Source organism: Varanus komodoensis, unplaced genomic scaffold (assembly GCF_004798865.1).
Source record: "Varanus komodoensis strain SLA01 unplaced genomic scaffold, ASM479886v1 scaffold1, whole genome shotgun sequence".
Lineage (NCBI taxonomy): Eukaryota > Metazoa > Chordata > Lepidosauria > Squamata > Varanidae > Varanus > Varanus komodoensis.
In genome coordinates this window covers 130,707,454-130,726,732 of record NW_025335268.1, presented here as the reverse complement: position 1 = coordinate 130,726,732, position 19,279 = coordinate 130,707,454, and the positions used below count along the sequence as shown (strand labels likewise).

At 40.6% G+C, this 19,279-nt stretch overlaps 1 protein-coding gene across 7 annotated transcripts in view; it reads right to left on the bottom strand.

The window, feature by feature from the left end:
* SRGAP2 (SLIT-ROBO Rho GTPase activating protein 2) overlaps positions 1-19,279 on the bottom strand; it is a 200,730-nt gene that overhangs the window by 32,085 nt on the left and 149,366 nt on the right. For all 7 annotated transcript variants that reach the window (XM_044446203.1, XM_044446211.1, XM_044446238.1 and 4 more), the window contains 4 exons: positions 16,253-16,337; positions 13,453-13,480; positions 8,842-8,869; positions 4,955-5,015 (listed from right to left, as the gene is read on the bottom strand). In XM_044446203.1, the coding sequence (XP_044302138.1) occupies positions 4,955-5,015; positions 8,842-8,869; positions 13,453-13,480; positions 16,253-16,337 (202 nt within the window). The remainder of the gene's footprint in view (positions 1-4,954; positions 5,016-8,841; positions 8,870-13,452; positions 13,481-16,252; positions 16,338-19,279) is intronic.

Below are 19,279 nucleotides of genomic sequence, written 5' to 3'. Positions count from 1 at the left end.
CCTCTCGAGGCCAGGTCTAGAGTGCCTTTACTTGGTGTTGGGTGACCGAGACAGACTGGGAATTCTGTTGGTGTACTGTGCACCCTTCTGCCCAACAGACTCCCTGTCTGAGCTGACGGAGACCATCTAGGATTTGGTGCTGAAGACTCCCAGGACTTCAACCTCCACGCCAAGACGGTTCTGACCAGGGTGGCTCAGGACTTCATGGCCTCCATGGCGGCCATGGGGCTGTCTCAACACGTCACTGGCCTGACCCATGAATGTGGACACACTCTGGACCTGGTTTTCTCGACGGAGCAGGAAGAGGGTGATCTGAGGGTGAGGAACTTGTGTCTGACACCCCTGTCATGGTCAGATCACTTTCTCATGAGGTTTGAGCTCAAGAGAGGCCTTTCCCTCTGTAAGGGTGCGGACCCGATTGCGCTGGTCCACCCCCGAAGCCAAATAGATCCGGATGGATTCCTGAAGGCCCTGGGGGATTTCCCGGTTGATAAGGCTGGTGCTTCTGTTGATGCCTTGGTTGAACTATGAAATGGGGAAATGAGCAGGGCTATTGACACGATTGCTTCTAAGTGTCCTCTCCCACCTGGCGGAGCCCATTCATCCCCTTGGTATACACCTGAACTATGGGCGATGAAGTGGGTTGGGAGACATCTAGAGCGTAGGTGGAAGAAATCATGGGATGAATCTGACCGAACACACTTAAGAGCCCATTATCGGGCCTATGCTGGGGCGGTGAGGGCGGCGAAGAAGAAATTCTTCTCCGCTTCCACTGCCTCCTCACAATGCCGTCTGGCGGAGCTCTTTCAGGTGGTACAGGGGCTGGTACAACTGGGCCCCAAGAAAGATCTCATGCCACCCTTGAAGGCCCACTGTGACGACTTCGCCAAGCATTTCAGGGAGAAAATTGCTCAGATTCGTCATGAGCTGAACTCTACTAGTGAATCAGATTCTACTGGGGAGGTGCCAATGTTGCTGTCTGGTCCACAATTGAGGGATGAGTTTCAGTTGCTGCGGCCTGATGATGTGGACAAGGTGCTTGGACAAGTACGTCCTACCACCTGCTTACTGGACCCTTGCCCATCTTGGCTACTCAAGAAAGCCAAGGATGAGATTGGGACCTGGAACCTGGAGGTTGTCAACGCCTCTCTAAGGGACGGCTGGGTACCTGCTCCTTTAAAGGAGGCGGTAATCCGGCCAGTCCTAAAGAAGGCATCTCTGGATCCAGAGGTGGCCGCCAATTATAGACCAGCAGTCAACATCCCGTTCTTGGGCAAGGTGTTAGAGTGGGTGGTGGCGGGACAACTCCAAGCACTCTTGGATGGAACTGATTATCTGGACCCATTTCAGTCCGGCTTCAGACCCCTGTACGGTACTGAATCTGCCTTGGTTGCCCTGTATGATGACCTGTGCAGGGAGAAGGACAGGGGGAGTGTGTCCCTGTTGGTTCTCCTGGACCTCTCAGCAGCTTTCGATACCATCGACCATGGTATCCTTCTGGATAGGCTTGCGGGATTGGGAGTTGGGAGGCACTGTGAAGGATATTAGGAGCGTGAGTACCTGGAAGAGGGCCTTCTCTGCGGTGGTGCCCCACCTATGGAATGCGCTCCCCAGAGAGGTCCGCCTGGCCCGGTCGTTATTTGTTTTTCGGCACCAGGCCAACACCTTTTTATTTAAACAATATTTTAATTGTTAATTGTTGTTCTTATTTATTGGTTTTAAACTATTGCCCAGATGCTCCAAATTTTTAATGTTATTCTATCTTATGTTGTTTATCTTTTTTTGTAAGCTGCCCGAGGCTTTCTGCGATGGAGGCAGCATAAAAATGCTATAAATAAATAAATAAATAAATAAATAAATAAATGTAAATTGCTCTCCAGAACAGATAAAAACAAGCGACTGTTTGAGAAATGCTATCTATTTATTGATTTATTTGATTGTATACCACCAAATAGCCAAGAATCTCTGGGTAGTCTACTAGCTACCGGTGCCATCACTGAAAGTAGAAATTTGGTAGCTCCTACCAAGTTTTCAAAATTAATTTATAATTTATTTATAAAGAAAGACAGGTTAATTAGGTAGCAATGTTGCAGTTGGGAATCATCCAAACCAGAATAAAGGTAAGGATTTGCTGAGTCAATTTAAAGGACCAAGTCAAATTAAGGGAAGTAATTCACAAATTATTAGCTGGACCTGTTCACATGTCATAACTGTTCATTAGGTTCAAATTATGGGTAGTAATGACCATGTGGGAACAATACTTTCTTTTACCATCTGATCATTCCAGGTGGAAATAAACAACCTTAGATTATTAGCGGTAGGGTCTGGACTACCTATTGTAAATTGTTGAACGAAAGAAAACTTGAGTTGTAATCCAGGAACAAACTATGGGTTACAAATCTGGTCTTTCTCCCAAAAAACCAGAATTCTAGGTTCATGGGTCATGGACAGCAATCCAGGGATGGAGCATCGCTGGGTTGTTTAGCTCAGTGGGAACAGATGTGTGATAAACATGAAACAAATGTTTTTACTGAATAGGATGTGACCTAAGGAAAGGTGAGGGAAATCAGTATTCCCACTGATTTCCAGTCAAAGGGGCTTGCCTCTGATTGCCACTTCCCAGAGAGGGTCTGTTGCTGGTAGCAATGGGGAGAGCCTTCCCAGTGACCCAACAATTGTAGAATAGGTTCTTCACTGAGGCCTGCCTGCTTCCAACTCTATCTTTTCAGCACCAGGTTAAGACTGCCTTCTATGAGAAGGCATTTAATCGGCCTTAAGGGTGAAACTGTTAAGCAGGTCACAAATACACACATACATACATACATACATACATACTGGACACAGAGCTTAAACAAGGCTTCTTATAACTAAATTATGGTGAAGCACCATTTTCCGCTGAACGCAACAATTTACCTCTGCCAAAGGTTTTCAGACTATATTTTAAAGGAAGCTATGTGAACGCTACTAATGGTGCATTGTGGATGCATGCAAAAATCTGGATATTGTAATGTATTACATGTTGCCCAGCCCACTAATTATGGACCAGAGCCAAAGTCTTTTCTCTGTGAATGGAAAGACCCTTTGATGAAGGATAGGGAACATCCGTTCACAGGGGGAAGACTTTGGATCCAACTCTATGTCTCCTACGGGTAGATTTGTGTCACAGATTCTTGTCAGAAATGTAGCTTATAATGTATTTGAGAAAATCTGTTATTTGTTATCCAATGACAAAACTTCTGTTATACATAAAAGTTGCAATGTTTGTGTTAGCGGTAAGGAGATTAGACAAAAATTCATCCAACAAGATGTAGTACTTTGATCTATGGGTCATTTATATTAACATTGTAATTTCTCTGGATATATTGTATTTCTCTTTTCCTGTAATTTAAAAAAAAAATGTTCCAGAGAATACCTTATTTCCCGTGGATTAACATTTGTTCCATGCCTCTTTTAACTTGTGACAAACAACAGTTTTAAATAAACTTTTGCTGTGTAGATAAAAGCCTATGTTCCACTCTGATTAAAGAGAAAGTTCAAGCAATATGCGGACAGAGCCTGCTGAAATCTCAAAACTGAAGGAAACCTGGTGCATGGATCCTAGCGCTAAGCGGGTTTCTATGAAACAGTAACTTCCTGTTTGCCACCTAAGCACTAGAGAATACTTTGTAGCATAAGCAGGCATTCCTTGTGAGAGCATTGGGTGGTTTGCAAACCTGCTCTTGGCACTACCATATTATGACTTCTGTGGAACAGATGGCAAAGAACCTGCTCAAATGATTAAGCAGAAGGCAGAGGTGTGCTCTCAATTTCAACACACTATTTATTTATTTAGAACTTTGTATCCTGTCCAACCACTAACATCTCGGGATGGCTTACAACAAGGAACAAACACAGCATCCAGTAAGTCAAGATAAAACTCCAGTTAAAACCAACTAAAAATTAAAATAATGTTTGAATAAACTCATTTGAATAGACAATTTTCAGTAACAATTTCATAGCAACCTCAGCTGTTGAAGAAAATGTATTAGTTTTTAAAAAGTGGGACGGGCAGCAAACCCTGACAGTTGCCTGGGAGTGCGTCAGTGTCCACAGGTACCGTGTTGCATTCCTCTTTCTTACACTATTGATAAAAGAGTGATTGAAGTCTCCGTGGTGCACAAGCCAAGTGTTTTGGCAGAATACATCTGATCACAGTGTATTTGTTTGCCACTTGTTCATTTGACTTATATCCTGACTTGCTATGCTAGGCATTCAAGTTGCCTCACAAAGTAACAACATGAGCACAATAATCAAACAGCAATAAAAACACTGTAAAATGACTAAAACAGAATGGATGAAACAACAAAGCTATCAATGGAAACCAATAAAAATTAGCAAGCAAAGGCAAGGCACTCTAACCACCACACCACACTGGCTCTCTAAATGTAAATTATGTAACAAAGCAATACAATGGACTGTGAATGGACAATTGATAGTTCAATGAAAGCACGAACTTGCCCCTGATGCCTCCAAGACATTGCACAAAAGGAAAGCAGTGGAGAATGGCATGGGAAACAAGAGTTTGACCCAGTCGCTGTGTATTGCTTAGCACATGTCCATACTGCCTCCATTTCAAAATGTCTGGGGTAGCTTATAATGACAAATGACACAGCAATAAACATACAGAAGGGCAGTGCTAAAAACAAGCACAAACAAAACATGCCAAAATTCACCTTTTTCAGAGTGAATTTTTAATCAATCCCCAGCTTTCTTTTACTTTTGTTCTTTTTTCCCCTGCCACTATGGAACTTAAGATGATCCATATGGTGTTCCCAGCAAGTCTCTTATGCTTGGCTGCCTCATGAACTATGTTTTAACATGCTTTTTGAACACCAGCCTAACAGAATAATCTGTGTGCCCATGGTTGTATCAGGAGTCAAATACTACTGTTCAGTGTGCTTGCTTCTGAACTTACCATGTCTGCTAATGAATCGTATGCAGCTTTCTACTACCAGGGGAATAGCCTGGCTAGAATCCTGAACAACAAAAAGAGAATAAATACAATGAAAACAGTTAAATTATTTCAGGGCATGTTACAATTAGTAAGGTATGAAACCATATTCAGGTCCCAAAACTCTATACAATATGCACTTTCCACAATATATGTTTTTATGTGTTCACATGCACTGGAAAACCATTTATAGACAAATTAAATGGCCAGAACATACACACAAATATAAACTGAAAAGATCCCTGGCTTGAGCCTAAAGTTAGATTTTTTTGCTCATTTAACTCAACAGGGCTTCCCCAAACTGGTCCAGATGTGCTGGACTACATCTTCCAGCATATCCCAACCAACCATCAGAAGATGAATTCCTAAGACTGGAACAAGTTACTGCAAGAAACTTTCTGCAATGTTAACCCTTCTAGTTGTACAGGATATTTGAATAGGTAATTTCTGTGTCAAATTCTATTGTGATGGACAAAGGGAAGCTGCCATTTTTCATGCTTCCTATTCTTCTTGTGCTATACTATTCAACAACTACATTAGTACTTAAAATAATAAAATTTTAATGATTCATAGGTGGATTAAAATGGATACTGAGATCAATCTCTACTGAAGAAAACTGCAGTGATCCAGAGAAACTTTTGTTTTTAAGAACTGTAGTGCAAAATAATAATGGCATAGCATTCATACTTAGCATGTATATAAAAGCCAATTATTGGGTTCCATCTTTTTTCAAATACTGATGTCAGAACAATATAATCAAGAAGTGGAACCAAGGGCAATCCTATGTCAATACAGGATCCCAATGATATAGATAAAGGTGAGGTTGATTCTCCATGGATCCCATTATGTTTCATGACAAAAAGTAAATTGGATTCGGCTGACAAGACTGCTGGGGGAAGGTCAAAGCCTGCTGCCCCTAAACAGCTGGTTTCATTAGGAAAAAAGATTTGGCTCCCTCCCCGAAGATGTCCCTACCTGCAGGGATTTTTTTTCTATTAATTAAGAGAGCTGTAATTCACTCTAATAAGGAAGGCTAAAATGCTGGTTGACTCATTTTGAATGAGAACTAACAAGCGTATGTGTCTGTGCTTACAGTACTAACACTGTGCCTCATGAGTCTTTGTACCATATTAGTTCCATCTTCCACCCTGCCCCTGTCGGAAGGATGAGGATTTTTCTAGGGTTTTTTTTTTTTTTTTAAAGAAGCGATGCATTCCCATTTGAAAGAATCCTTTTTAAAAGCATGCACTTTTGAGGGTACACCTGCAACTGTAAGTGATATCATGAGGCACAGATGAAAGTACTGAAGAACAGGACTGCCTAGACGCACTTAAGTATCTATTTAGACACATGGAATATTTTAAATTGCAGTGCTGAAGTGACAAAGCTCAATGTAGCTGGTATATTATAGAGGGACCTTTGAAGGTCCAGAGGCATAAACAAAGCCACAGACTCTAGAAATCAAGTCTTTCGGCTCTCCAAAGATTCATTTTTTCCAAAAGAAGAACAACAGGGATGGCAAAAAACATATCTTGCCTATAAGGGCCCTTAGAAAATAAAAGAGCATCTCATTTGTATAGCCTGAAATATGATGCAACTATATAAATTATGGCAAACATTTCCACCCTCATTTCCCTAGGGTGCATACTATGCATATACAATTAAATAAATTCAAAGGGTTTAAAAACCTTTCATTTCAATTCAAAAGAAAAGCTTCATAGCACATGAGTATAAAAGTAAACATATTTGGATGCAACAAAGAGCTTAGTTTGCAAGAAAACTGCATATTAAATTTTCACATGTCTTATTTGTAGCATGTTAAGGCAATATATTTTGTCTTGCAGTTCAGCAATGGGAAACAAAGATGTAAAGCAAATTGCCAGCTCTGTCATTAGTAAGAGACACATGGAGCTGGTTATCCTGATACAGAACGGAATCCAAAATAGAAACAGGCTACTTTCTGGCCAAATTAAATTAAGATTTTTGTATGCTTCAAGTTAATAAAAAAAAGCACACACACCATGAGCAAACAACTGAAATGAAGCCTCAAATCAAAAGTTCCTTTATGTCAAAAGTTGATCAAAATCTCAGTTCCTTTATGTCACAGTACATTCTAGAGTTGCTCTTACAGTGTCAAAAATTAGAATGCCATTACAAAGTCATTTTCAAGGATAAAGAGGATCTTTGTTAATAGACCACACGTGCACACTTAACAAAATCCCACTGAAGTGGATAAAAATGCAAGAGGAGCAGCCAATAATGCTAGCAAAGAAAACTATAGTAGGCTGACGCAATAAGCTAATTATGAAAGTATTGAGATATATTGCTCATGCAAGTCGCAGCCATTAGAGGGCAATAGCTTCAAACTCTGAAATTCCTGCATAGAGTCTAAGAGGAAACACACACACACACACACAGAAAGGGGTGGGTTAGAATTTTTCCATGGTAATGGTAAACATTTTTACATAACATCCCAATTAGACAAATGCTAGCGTTACAACAAAGAGTACTAAAACACAACCTTAAAGGAGAATCAGCAGGGACCTTGGCTTGCCAAACTCTTTTCCTCCCTCCTCATCCCTTTAGCTCCAATGTTATGTATAACTAATGGTCACAGCCTGTTCACTTGCTGTGCACCAGGCTAATGGGACTACCTCAAGCTGACCTCCCCATTTCCACACCTTTCCCTGTTCACCTGAAAGTTTGACTGATCGCTTATGTGTACATCTCATCTTGATCATTCCTGAAATCAAACTGATCAGCACTGAGTTCTAAAGGGCTACTGGCTCTGCTGTGTGACACTGGAATTGCCTGTTATATATCATGGCACAATCAGTTGTTGACAGTAATGGTAATGCCAAAGAAATCAAAGACTCTGAACCTCTTTCAACCCCAGTGTTCAAAATTTCAATTTTGGAGAAACTCTTAGAAGCATCTCAGTGGTTGATGGGGGCAAAGGAAAAAGGGTGAGGCCAAATATCTATACATTTTAGCTCAAGCCCTTACTGCCAGGCAGCTAAACCTTAGCAGAATCATTTCAACAATTCAGAGCACAATCCAGAGGGGATACTTTTAAGCATCTAAACTTTTAAGCACTTCACCTCCATGCAAGTCAGTTAGATGGTCATTTTTGGTCATTTAGCTCAGGACTAGGGAGGAAAGGAGGCTGGAGCACCTAGGAACTTGGACTTCCTCCTTTCTTCATGTAATGCCACCTTTACCCCTTCTCAAAGGGCAGTCTCACAACTTCAGAGAAACAGCCAGTGCAGTTCTTTCCTCGCCAAAGGAGAAGAGGTGAGGGTGATCTAAGTCCTGTGTATGAAACTCTTTTTCAGCCTTGGATCTGGGAAATCAAGAATCCTATGGTCCCGTTGTCATTGTCTAGAAACTGTAGGATTGTCCTGCTAGATCGGGGTGAGTTGGGGAGGAGAATGCACACAAGCCCGAAAGCCACAAAATCATTAGTGATTAGCAAGGAGGTGGGGCCTACTGGCGAAACAGATGGGGACCTTGGGTTTGAGGTTCCACACTCCTGCCTTGAATATAAAACCATTCCATTGGTTGTTTCATGTGCTTACTACATTACCAAACACAAAAATAATGTGGCTCAGTTTTTCCTTGAACTAATAATCCCATTTACAGTTTCTTCTGGAGTCTAAGGTCTCTAAGGTGAGCATGTACCACTTGCTTTTGGACTATACGCACCAGGTGTCTTGATATGATTTGGGCTGGTCCCAATATTTTTCCCGCTATGAAATATTGGGGGCCGCCAAGGTTTCTGTCCAACAGCATCTGGTAAACATACAAATAACTTCAAATAATCTTTTATAATTGCATTATGTTTTCATTACCTGCTTTCTTATGGTAGAGCTGCGTTTGCTGTTGGTCCAAAAGTCAAGTGAGGAGCAGTGAGGAGAAGGAAAAAGCATAGGCATTTGTCATGAGAATCAATTACAATCAAAATACCAGTTCACTTGATAAATAAGTGGCTCTTCCTTGGGCTGAAGGTGGAGAGGGACTAGAAACAAAAAAATATTTCCTCTTCTGACTTTTACAAACATTAAGTGTTCTCAAAATAATGCACTGTAATGCCCAAATGGGCTGAGCAGAGCTTACTGCTAACATAAGGCTATACTTAACCTTTTACTTCCAGCTGTAGAGAAATCCATTATAAAGACCTATCATTCTAGTGTCAGTTACCAATAATTTACAAGCAGCAACATTTTAAAGTAGGTGTGTTCTCCTTGGTGATTTAGATTTAGGGCGGGGGAAAGGAAATTGTTTTTTCTCTCTGAGATGAATGCAAGCATATTTATTTACACATGTATTCAGCAAAAGGAGAATGGTAGACTCATTAAACCATATTGAAATAAGTCTGCAATTACAAATGCTATCAGAATTACTGTTTATATTCTTAGAACTTAGTGCATGAGCCAAAGAGAGTAGAATCACTATTTGTGTTTTTGCCAAGTCTTCTCTGCTGGGGATGGGGTTAGGGTTCAATTCATCATATTCTTTTTCTATAGACTAAACTTATGCTGACCCCACTAAATTTCAAGGGCAGATGTTCTTAGGTTCATTTTAAATGCAAGACACTATACTGTCCAAGGAGCTGAATACAACTAAGCAGCATGTATGGACTTTGCTATCATTATTATAAGATTATTATAATCATTATATTATAGCAATTATTATGGAAAAGCCTTCCCCAGTGTGGAGCCGGTCAGATGTGCAGCTCCCAGCACTTCCAGGGAATGACAGGCATTTTAGTCCTAGAACTTGGAGGTCCCCATGTTGGGAATGGCTATTGTAAAATATTCAAGCACTCATTCAAATTACTTTCACTGCCATCCTGTTCGCTGAGAACTTTGGGTAGAAAGTATTTGTTGACATTCCAGACCATGGATTTCAATAAGCAAGGGTTGAGGAGAAGTATGGGAGGTAGCTAGAAGATCCATGCTGGACAGCAACAGTAACAGTTCCTCTTGAAGGAGGCTTCACTGGAATCTTAAGGACCATTAAGATACGCATTTCAATGCTAGAACTTCCTGAGAACTTCTAGAGCTGGTATGTCTCCATTCTCTTCCACAGAGAACAGGGGAGCTATTTTTGGAGTGGTTTACATCATGGAGACTGCAGCTGGAAATGGGAAAAACTTGTGGCTATAGTGTAATCATTACATGCCCCAATGGCCTCGAAGGACAACATACAACATGGCAAAGTTTAGGGTACAGTTGCAGTTGAAGCATGTGCTCTGCATGCAGAAAGTCATGTGCAATCCCCAACATGTCTATTTAAACTGTCTTTGGAGCTGGAAAACACCTGTGGGGAAAGAGAATGGAGAATCCCTGGAGCAGACAGCACTGAGCTAAATGGATCAACTAATATAACTCAGCCTAAAACAGTTCTGTAATTTCTTTCTTGCCTTGTCTCCTATACTTGTCTCCTTTCTTGCCCTGTCTCCTCTACTCTTGGCTGTGGTATAAAAGTACAAAGCAACATATATATTCATTTAATAAATAACTGCCTGACAACAGATCTCCAAGGCAGCTGCCAATAAGTGCAAATTAATGAATAATAAACATACAATTGTTATCTTTTGAAAAGTAGTTACTGACTCATGAAGGCTCTAGAGCAGGTGCTAAAGGAAAATGATTGTGAATCTCAGTTATTTTTCAAATCCAGAAACTGGTACGTTCCTGTTTTTATCTGGAATGGATATATAGGCACCTGACTACTACTATTTGTGTTATTCTTGCACTTCTTCCTCAAATTTGGGCTGTACCTGCTTCCACAGCATGAAGGGATAAAGGAATAGTTATTATTAGATGTCATCCTCCCACTAAGGACCAGGTACACAGTTTAGCAGTGCTCCTGAACTTGATGTTTACTGGGAAAGTCAGGAGATGGCTTTTTACCAGTTTAGGCTTGTATCTGGAAAGGAAGGTTCTTGGTTATTCAAGCTCTGGTGACATCCTAACAGACATACTCTAACATGCTTAAACGCAGGACTTCCTTTATGGACAGTTTGGAAACTCCAGCTGGAGACAAATACAGTGACTTGAACACTGCCAGGGGCTAGACAGTTTGCTGATACTGTGTCAGCGGCACTGGCTACCAGTGCATTTCAACACATACTTTAATGTTCTAGTTACAAACTTTCAAGTAACCTTAGTTGCTTGAAGGACCAGCTTTTCCTGTACTATCTCGACTGCACTTTGAGGACATCAGCATGGGCTCTTCTCACGTTCCTGTTGTCAGTTAGGTTGTTGAGTAAAAGGGAGGAACTTCTCAGTAGTGGCCCTCCATCTCTAGAATCAACTTCCACTGGGAGTTTGGCAGGCCCCTTCTTTGTAGGTCTGTAGGAATGCACTGAAAGCCCATCTGTTCTGGGTGGCTCTTCCCTAAGTTCTTGGGCTGCTGGTTCTAGGTAACATCTGTTTCTACTGATTTTTTTAAATCAGTGACATTTCTTTTTATTGACATTTTGAAGAAAATGTAGCTATTGAGTTCTTTGTATCTCTTTTGTATGGTTTTTAAAAATATTGTACACCATCCTGAGCAGGTTTTACCCTTAAAGGAGGCCTAAAAACAATTTAAATACATAAATAAAGCAGGACCCTGCCTTAAACTAAGGCAGACCACCCTGCCATCTTGCTCAGTGTTGCTGGCATTGAATGGCAGCAGTTTCCCAGTGTCTCAAGTGGTGTTAAAATCAAGGAATGCTAGTCCACTGATTGGGAGGGAGCTTTCACACATTAAAACAGTTGTATTCAACTCTTCTGAAGCCAAATTTGCAAAATGTGAAAGTCCACCTGTGGCATGGGAACACACCTCCTCACCCTTACATGGTGCTTCAAACCAGCTTTGGACTGGTTTGGCTTCTTTCCACTTTAGCTTCTGACTGAACCATTTTCTATTCTGCAAAATGAAATTTTAGGAGATAAAGGGTACCAAAGTGTCTGTGGATTATATAACTTAACTCCCTGCCAGGACAGATGGCTGCTAAATTAGACTGGTAATCTTGCTTGTGCCTAAGAATCACAATTACACTTTCAAGTTTGTAGTGTTTTAATAAAATAAATAAAAGAATCAAGAAAGAGCAAACTGCAGGGATGAGAAAAAAGTGGATCCTGTTATGGACAATGTAATATATTTTAAACTTTCAGCCTAAATGATATTGCAAAATTTAATGTTACCCCACAATAATATTTTATTATTATAGATGTTAAGACTAATTAGGACCTTTCATGTTTGTTTTACTGTGAGGAATGTAATGACTCCAGATATGGAATAATCATCCTGCTTTTATCAAAAAGCTGTGTGTGTGTGTGTGTGTGTGTGTGTGTGTACACGTAAATACTCCCTGCCCCTCTGGTCCACATGCATATCTTGACTTCTAGGCCAATACAGAATGGCAATTTGAGGATGTGTAACATTTCACTGGAGGCCCACTCCAAAGTCATTTTTTTCTATTATTAGTTCCACATATGTGCTGACATTTATGATAGCATGATTGATGCCAGGCCCAGTTATAACAAAACGTTTATTCCCTCCACTGCTGCAATCCAATTCCATGTCAGACCAGATGAGGTCAATGGGGCAAAGTGAAAGAAAACCCTTATCTGACTGATCTCCCCCTCCCCCATTAAACAATCAAAAGCACTTCGAGTTTTTGTTTCAGGGCTTTTTATCCCTCATGACAGGGATAAATCCAGAAAAGCATGGCGTTCCTGCCTGTCCCGGAAAAAAGAAGAAACTTACCACACATTAGCTGATTACCACAGGCTCTGTCTTCTAAGTGAATTTCTTAGGGTGGCCCTAGGTGTGATGCTCCCCATATTATTTAGAAATTCGTACATATGCTCTTTCTCAGCTCCCCGCAGCAAGAGTCAAGGATTTGATGCTGGGGTGGGAATGTGCAAGGTATGATGGTCTCACAATATCTGTACATCTGCATCAAGCGTACAGGGTTGGGAGGGCAACATGATACAGGCTTGCGCTTTCGGTGGCAACCCCACTGTAGCGTAATGTCAAGCTCTGCTTTTAGACTAGAAGTTGGACATAAGAACCAATCCAATCTCAGTAATCCATGCTTCTCAACCACTTGAAATCCAAAGCTATCCAAATTCCACAGAACTTGACTGAATGAATTCTGTGTAAGCAATACGTACCAAACTACTCTTCGGCTTTGCTGTATGGAACAGTCCAGTATATTTTAGGTTACAAAATACTTGTACTACGACAGGGGTGTTGCTTGGATAGTTTCCAAATGGAAGCTCACATTTGCAGGAGCTGCAACGTTTTAGAAAAGACACCGAACGCATGCGGGGTGCCATCAAAATAAAAAATGGGGGGAGTCTAATTAAGTAATTAGCTAATGTTTGTTTAGAGTGGGAAAAAGGGCTGTTTAGGTGACTGGAAGATACTGAAATAACAATGCTACTTGCGGCTACACGTACCTGGCAAGAGAGCAGTCAGTTCTTTGACCTATAAAGAGAAAAATAAATGTGTTTAAAAAGATGAGAGCACAAGAATGAGAGACTGACAGAAATGGCTCCAACCCCAGTTTGGAAAAGGGACTGGGGTGGGTGGAGGTGGGACAGAGCAGCTGCTTCCCCCCTGCATGACCCTTTTGTTAATCAGGACAACCCATCCTTGCTAGGAAGTTTCCTTGGCGCCTAACCAGGAAAGACATAAAGCACCTCCAAACTGACTGAAGATTCTTCCTTTGGAAAGTATTTAATTTTCTTAGAAATCTGTTTGCTATAGATGCACTAATGGTTGATTTCTGTTACCCAAGATAACTATGAGATTTCTTCCTCAGTCATCTTCTTAGAGGATTCAGTAGCTTATAGTTACTTATAAGTGTATAGAGCCAGCTGGGAAAACTGAAAAACTTCACAGATTTGTTGGCCTGGAATTTGCTAGCATCCCCATGTAGTTTAGGCGTTACAGCTTTAATGATATTTTCCAAAATCATATTTATACTTTTTAATCTTTCACTAATCTGCTTTTGCTTTATAAAGAAAAGGGTTAAACCGCTGTGTCAGCTGCCAATGCAGGCAATATTTAAAGACAGCACCATTAGGAGTAAGAAAGAGGACACACAAATCATCTGGCACATATCAGAGCTGAGACAGATTTGGTTTCTCCACTAGAATGCAGTTGATTCACATCAGCTAAGAATTTAGCCTGACAGCTCAAGATTAAAAACAAGTGATGAGAATGGGGCTAATTGTTGATCATGGAAAATAAATAACACATTTTGAACAGTTACTTCTTCCCTCCCAACATAAACCTCCATTACCCAGAATGGCACGTAATTTATAACAGCATTATTCTAAACCAGAGTTTCTTACCATCTGTCCTATTTCCATCACAGAATATTCATATGTATAAATTACATGGCTGCTGCTACATCAAAGGGCTCTAGCATTACAGTGACAAAATGCAGATGGAAGGTAGGGAAATAATTACTCATAGATAGAAGGAATTGCTGGTACTTTTATTAATGAAACTTGTCATCTTTAGATTAAAATAATTTGTAAGAGGAGTCAAATGTCACTTTAAAGGGAAGAGGTGTGGGAGGGAGAACACAATACAACACTGAGATCCTGCAGTGTGACAACAACTCAGATTTTGCAGCCTGCCAAGCAATTTCTCTCAAGGAAGTAGTGCCAAAATTGCAAAAAGATTTCAATTACTTACTCTCTAATTCAATAGCATTTATGAACTGGGGTTGAAATTAAAATCTCCTCATTTTATCGTGTTCTGATTTTGGGTTAGAGAGAAATATATTTCTCTAACTTTCTTGAATTTGTAGATAATTCTCCCTCCATCTCTCTCTCTTAATAGCTTAAGCACAGGGACTAGGAGCTTTGCAGCCTAACTCCAACCCAATCCACAACTGCATTACAAAGTAGGCAAAAGGAAAGGGGGCCTTCTGCTTTTTGAAAGTCAGACAAAAAATACATTCATCTTTTTTCTTGCTTTCTCAGTGGGGAATTGGCGGGAGGCGGGGCAGGTTAAGAGGAGCCATGCATTGGAATGTAGAAGTCAGTGATGGCTCAGGAATGTGATTTGTCACAGGGGCAGCTTGAGTACTATATGGAGATACCCAGAAAGGGTGAACTGCTCCCCGGATATGGCCTTTCTGACTTGTTTCACTAGTATGACAGCTGAACAATTTCTTTTGTCAGGAAAACTGGAAAATGTGCCTACTGCTTCTTCGCTTTTTACAGAACAGTCAATTTAAAAATAACTGACAGCTTCATCCAGCATACTTGTGGATCCAGAAGGCAAAGCACTTTCCAAATCATTCACATTAATGTTCACAGACACACACTACTCTGAAGAAATAAAAATGCCACATCATTGTAATCACTGTGCCAGTATAACCTCTATTAAAAGCAGCCAATTCTGGGCCAGTGGGATCCAGTCATACGGCTAAGGACAGAGTTCACAACAATCAAAGACAATTTTAGTACAAAGGATGTTTCAACATTTAGAAATAATCCTTTGATTTAGCTCTTCCCCAAAAAGCACTGGATCTTGTAAATGAATAGCAGATCAATAGAGAAGGCTACCTTGCAACTAAGAGCTGGTTCTTACTGTCATATGAACAGATAATTCTATCGTACACAGGTGTTTCAGATTACCTAACCTTGCCTTTTTCCAGATGCTGGGCAGATGGGTTTTTCATGGGTGCTCAGATGCATGATTTCTTTTGGCAGCTTGGTTCATCATTGGTGTCAGAGTCAACCAATCATTTCAGCTACAATTGCTCATAGTCCATCCAGTTCAGTGAAATGCTAACAGGCTGTGCATTCCAAACAGCAACCCAATTCTACCTGTAACCCCCCTGTTCTGAATTGCTCTACGGCACAGAGATAAAAAGCAAACCAAGCCAACAATAAACCACCTCCCTTAACGACAGAACATTTGCACGCCAGTAAAAAAATAATTAAAAAGATTACCCAATTCGATTCTGTGGAAATGCTATGATGGTGGGGGAAATGGGGAGAGGGGAAATGGACATATGCTTCACTTAAACAAATAGATGTGGCACATTACTGGCTCATTAAGCACTTCCCTTTCACCATTACTTAAGCAGCACTGCAGAGATAGAATAATAAATCCATAAAACATGACTTTGTCCATTTAGCATTGATAATCCAAGATTGTTCTGCTCAGTCGGCTGTCTAATTCAGTAATTACAAGGGATGGGCTGGCACAATGTCAAGCGATCTCCAGACTTACTTTCTCCCAGAGTCTTCTGAAGGAGGTCATGCTTGGCCTGAAGCTTCGTGATGAGATTCCTTCCTTCCAGATACTCCTTCAACTTCTGTTGGAGTTTTAAAAAAGATACACACACACCCAGGAGCTATTATTAGTGTGTATTATCATTATCATTATTATTTCCTGCCCATTTCCATTGATTGAATCTCAAGGCAGCTCACAACATTAAAAGCTTATGTAATCAAAACATTCAAAATATATAAAGGTAAAAATATAGTTAAACCAGGATTAGGGTTAGGGTTAAATATCATTTAAATATTAAATTTGTACAAACTACCCAGATTAGAAACACTAAAATGACAAAGAGAATAAAACTAAGCTTTTAAAATACATTTTCTTAGCATGTTTACAAGTTTGGTGTGTTTAGCTTAGAGAAAAGACAGTTGAAGGCATCTTCAAATATTTGAAGGGCCACTTCACAGATGATGAAGCACATTTGTTCTCTGTTGCTCTGGAGTAGCGATCTGAACAAAAGGTTCAACATTACAAGAAAAAGGGCTTCAATGAAACATTAAGAAGTGTTTTTTAATGTTAGAACCTGTGCAATAGTGAAACAGACTTCCTTGGAAGGCTCTTCTTTGTTAGAGGTTTCTAAGCAGAGGTTAGATGGCCGCTTCTCTGGAATGAGGCAGGAATGGGTTTCCTACATTGCTTGGGCATTTGAAGGTGTTTTTTTTTTTTTTTTTTCCTTTTGCAACATGCATAGAATTGTGCTCTGTACCTCTTAATCTCCATTGTATTCATCAAATACCATGTGAAACTTGGTTCTTCATTACAGATGATGTAATGAAATGAAATATAGAATTCATCCATGTTCATTCTCATTGTTGCTTCAAAGCTTACTCATCATACAGTATATACATACACTTCTTTCATTCAATGCTTTCCAAGCACAATAGGATGCTTGGCGTCACTGTGTTCACAATTTACATACCACGGACCAAGTGAAAATTCAATAAAACAAATAGCAGTCAATGTTGGACTACAATCATTTCCCCTCCTATAGAATGACTATAATTTAAAGGATGCACATGGCATAATGAGAGATCTCATGTTCCTATAAAACCTCAGATTTCTTACAAAAATAAGAAGCTGAATTTTTAAAATACAGAAAACTTTAAACATGTGCAAGCAGTATTTCATAATAATGTCTTTCAAAGCCTTGAGCTCATTTTATCTAAATAAGATCAACTCAAAGTTATTTCCTCATACATCTAGATATCAGGAAAAAACAGGTTGCTCACCTGCAAATGATATTCTTTTCAATGTTTGTATTTGCAGGGTTACATATATGTTTCTGCTATTCCAAAGAACTAGGGCTGGGAACATTTGAGAGTAGGACAGCACAATCTTCTCTGTCAGGGTGACTGAGTTTTTGTGAGGATTCCAACTGCATGCTCAATTTTGTTTTGCTGTTTTTAGTATGCAAACGCTTGATATGAACACTTGCAAAAAGCTCAAAAGGCATTTGCAAAGTGTTTGCCACTCCTCAAGCTCCAACAGAGTGGCTTGCTTGCCAAGAATGGGACTGAAACCAGTTCCAGAATCCCTGGTGAGAAACTGGCATGATGCAAGTCACGGCTGTCAGAGAGAAGGCCCTCCTTACTGGCAATGTTCAAAAAACTTCAGTATTTCCTTTGAGGATTCTGGGAGTGGGAGTCCCAGCACTATCCCCAGGGAGAGAAGAAGGGATGAGGAACAGCTACCTGTTCCCTTCAGGTGCTCAACACTTTCTAGCCTTTAGCACTGCCTCACAAGACTGAAGCAAGTACCGCCTTGCACAAAGCAGAACGCTGAGCGTAGTTCTGCTTACCTTGGTATTACTCCAACCCTTAAAGCAAGGGCACCTGCTTCGGGGAACATTCAGAGTCGAATGCTAGGGCGACTGCTGTTCTCAGGTTCTAACTATGGAAATGCCACATGCACTCCATCTGCTTGAGAGATGTCCACGGTCTGCACAAACCATGAGGGGCAGAGTGAACATCTTCCTTCCTAATTATTTTACAACCACCACTACAAAAAAGTATTGTGGAACAAGAGGGTTCTGCAAAGGGGAACAAGATACATCAGTAAAGATGCAGTCTGAATTATACAACCTGGGGAGCAAAATCTTTCCCACTGCTATACTACTGAGACATGTCACCTTACAAAGTAAACATGGTACGTGTATCACATGTGGGGCATCAGCATCAACATGTAACATGGGCGGGCAAAATCTGGTGCCTATTGACCCTGCCAGCTCCCCCCTTTTAAATACAGAATGCCCTAGTTCTGCATGGAGAAATGCAAAGTCAGGTGACAGAAGCTAACGCCTTTACTGTAAATACCACCAAACCCCACTGCCAACGTATTTTAGATCATGTAGTGAGCGGAGCCAGCTGGTACCGGAGGTCAGACTAGATGGCCCCGGAGACCCCTTCTGACTCACTCTGTTTCTATGTCTCTATGTTTAGATCATGGGTACAGCCAAGAGGCATTAGGGAAAATGAAGGTGCTTGTGTCTACCTCCTGGTACTTTGCTTCACAATGACAGGCTGATAGAATTTGGAATACTGGCACCCAGAGCTGCATAATTTTTAGAGCCATAGTCCACCCTCAATTAGCTATTGTGAGATTTAACCAGGGCGACACTCTGTGTGTTCATACATGCATGTGTATGTACTGGAAGGCAGCTTGGCCAGGCCCCTCAAAGCTTTCAAAAGTGCTGGCTTCCAATGACAAAGCACTTCAACTCCTGCCTCATGGCTTAACATTGTACCTCACTGAAATTGCACTACTATATTTCACAGCTATAGCTCTTTGTGCCAGAGTACATTGAAAGGGAATACATGTAGATGGCATTTGAACAAGGTTTAAGCTACATTCAAGCACCACTATTAGAACCCAGAAATGAGTTAACTGGGAATCTTAGTCATTCTCTACTCTTATTATCAGGCAAAGTTCATGAAATACTAAATGTCTTGATATCTTAGGTCACTGACAGTTTGC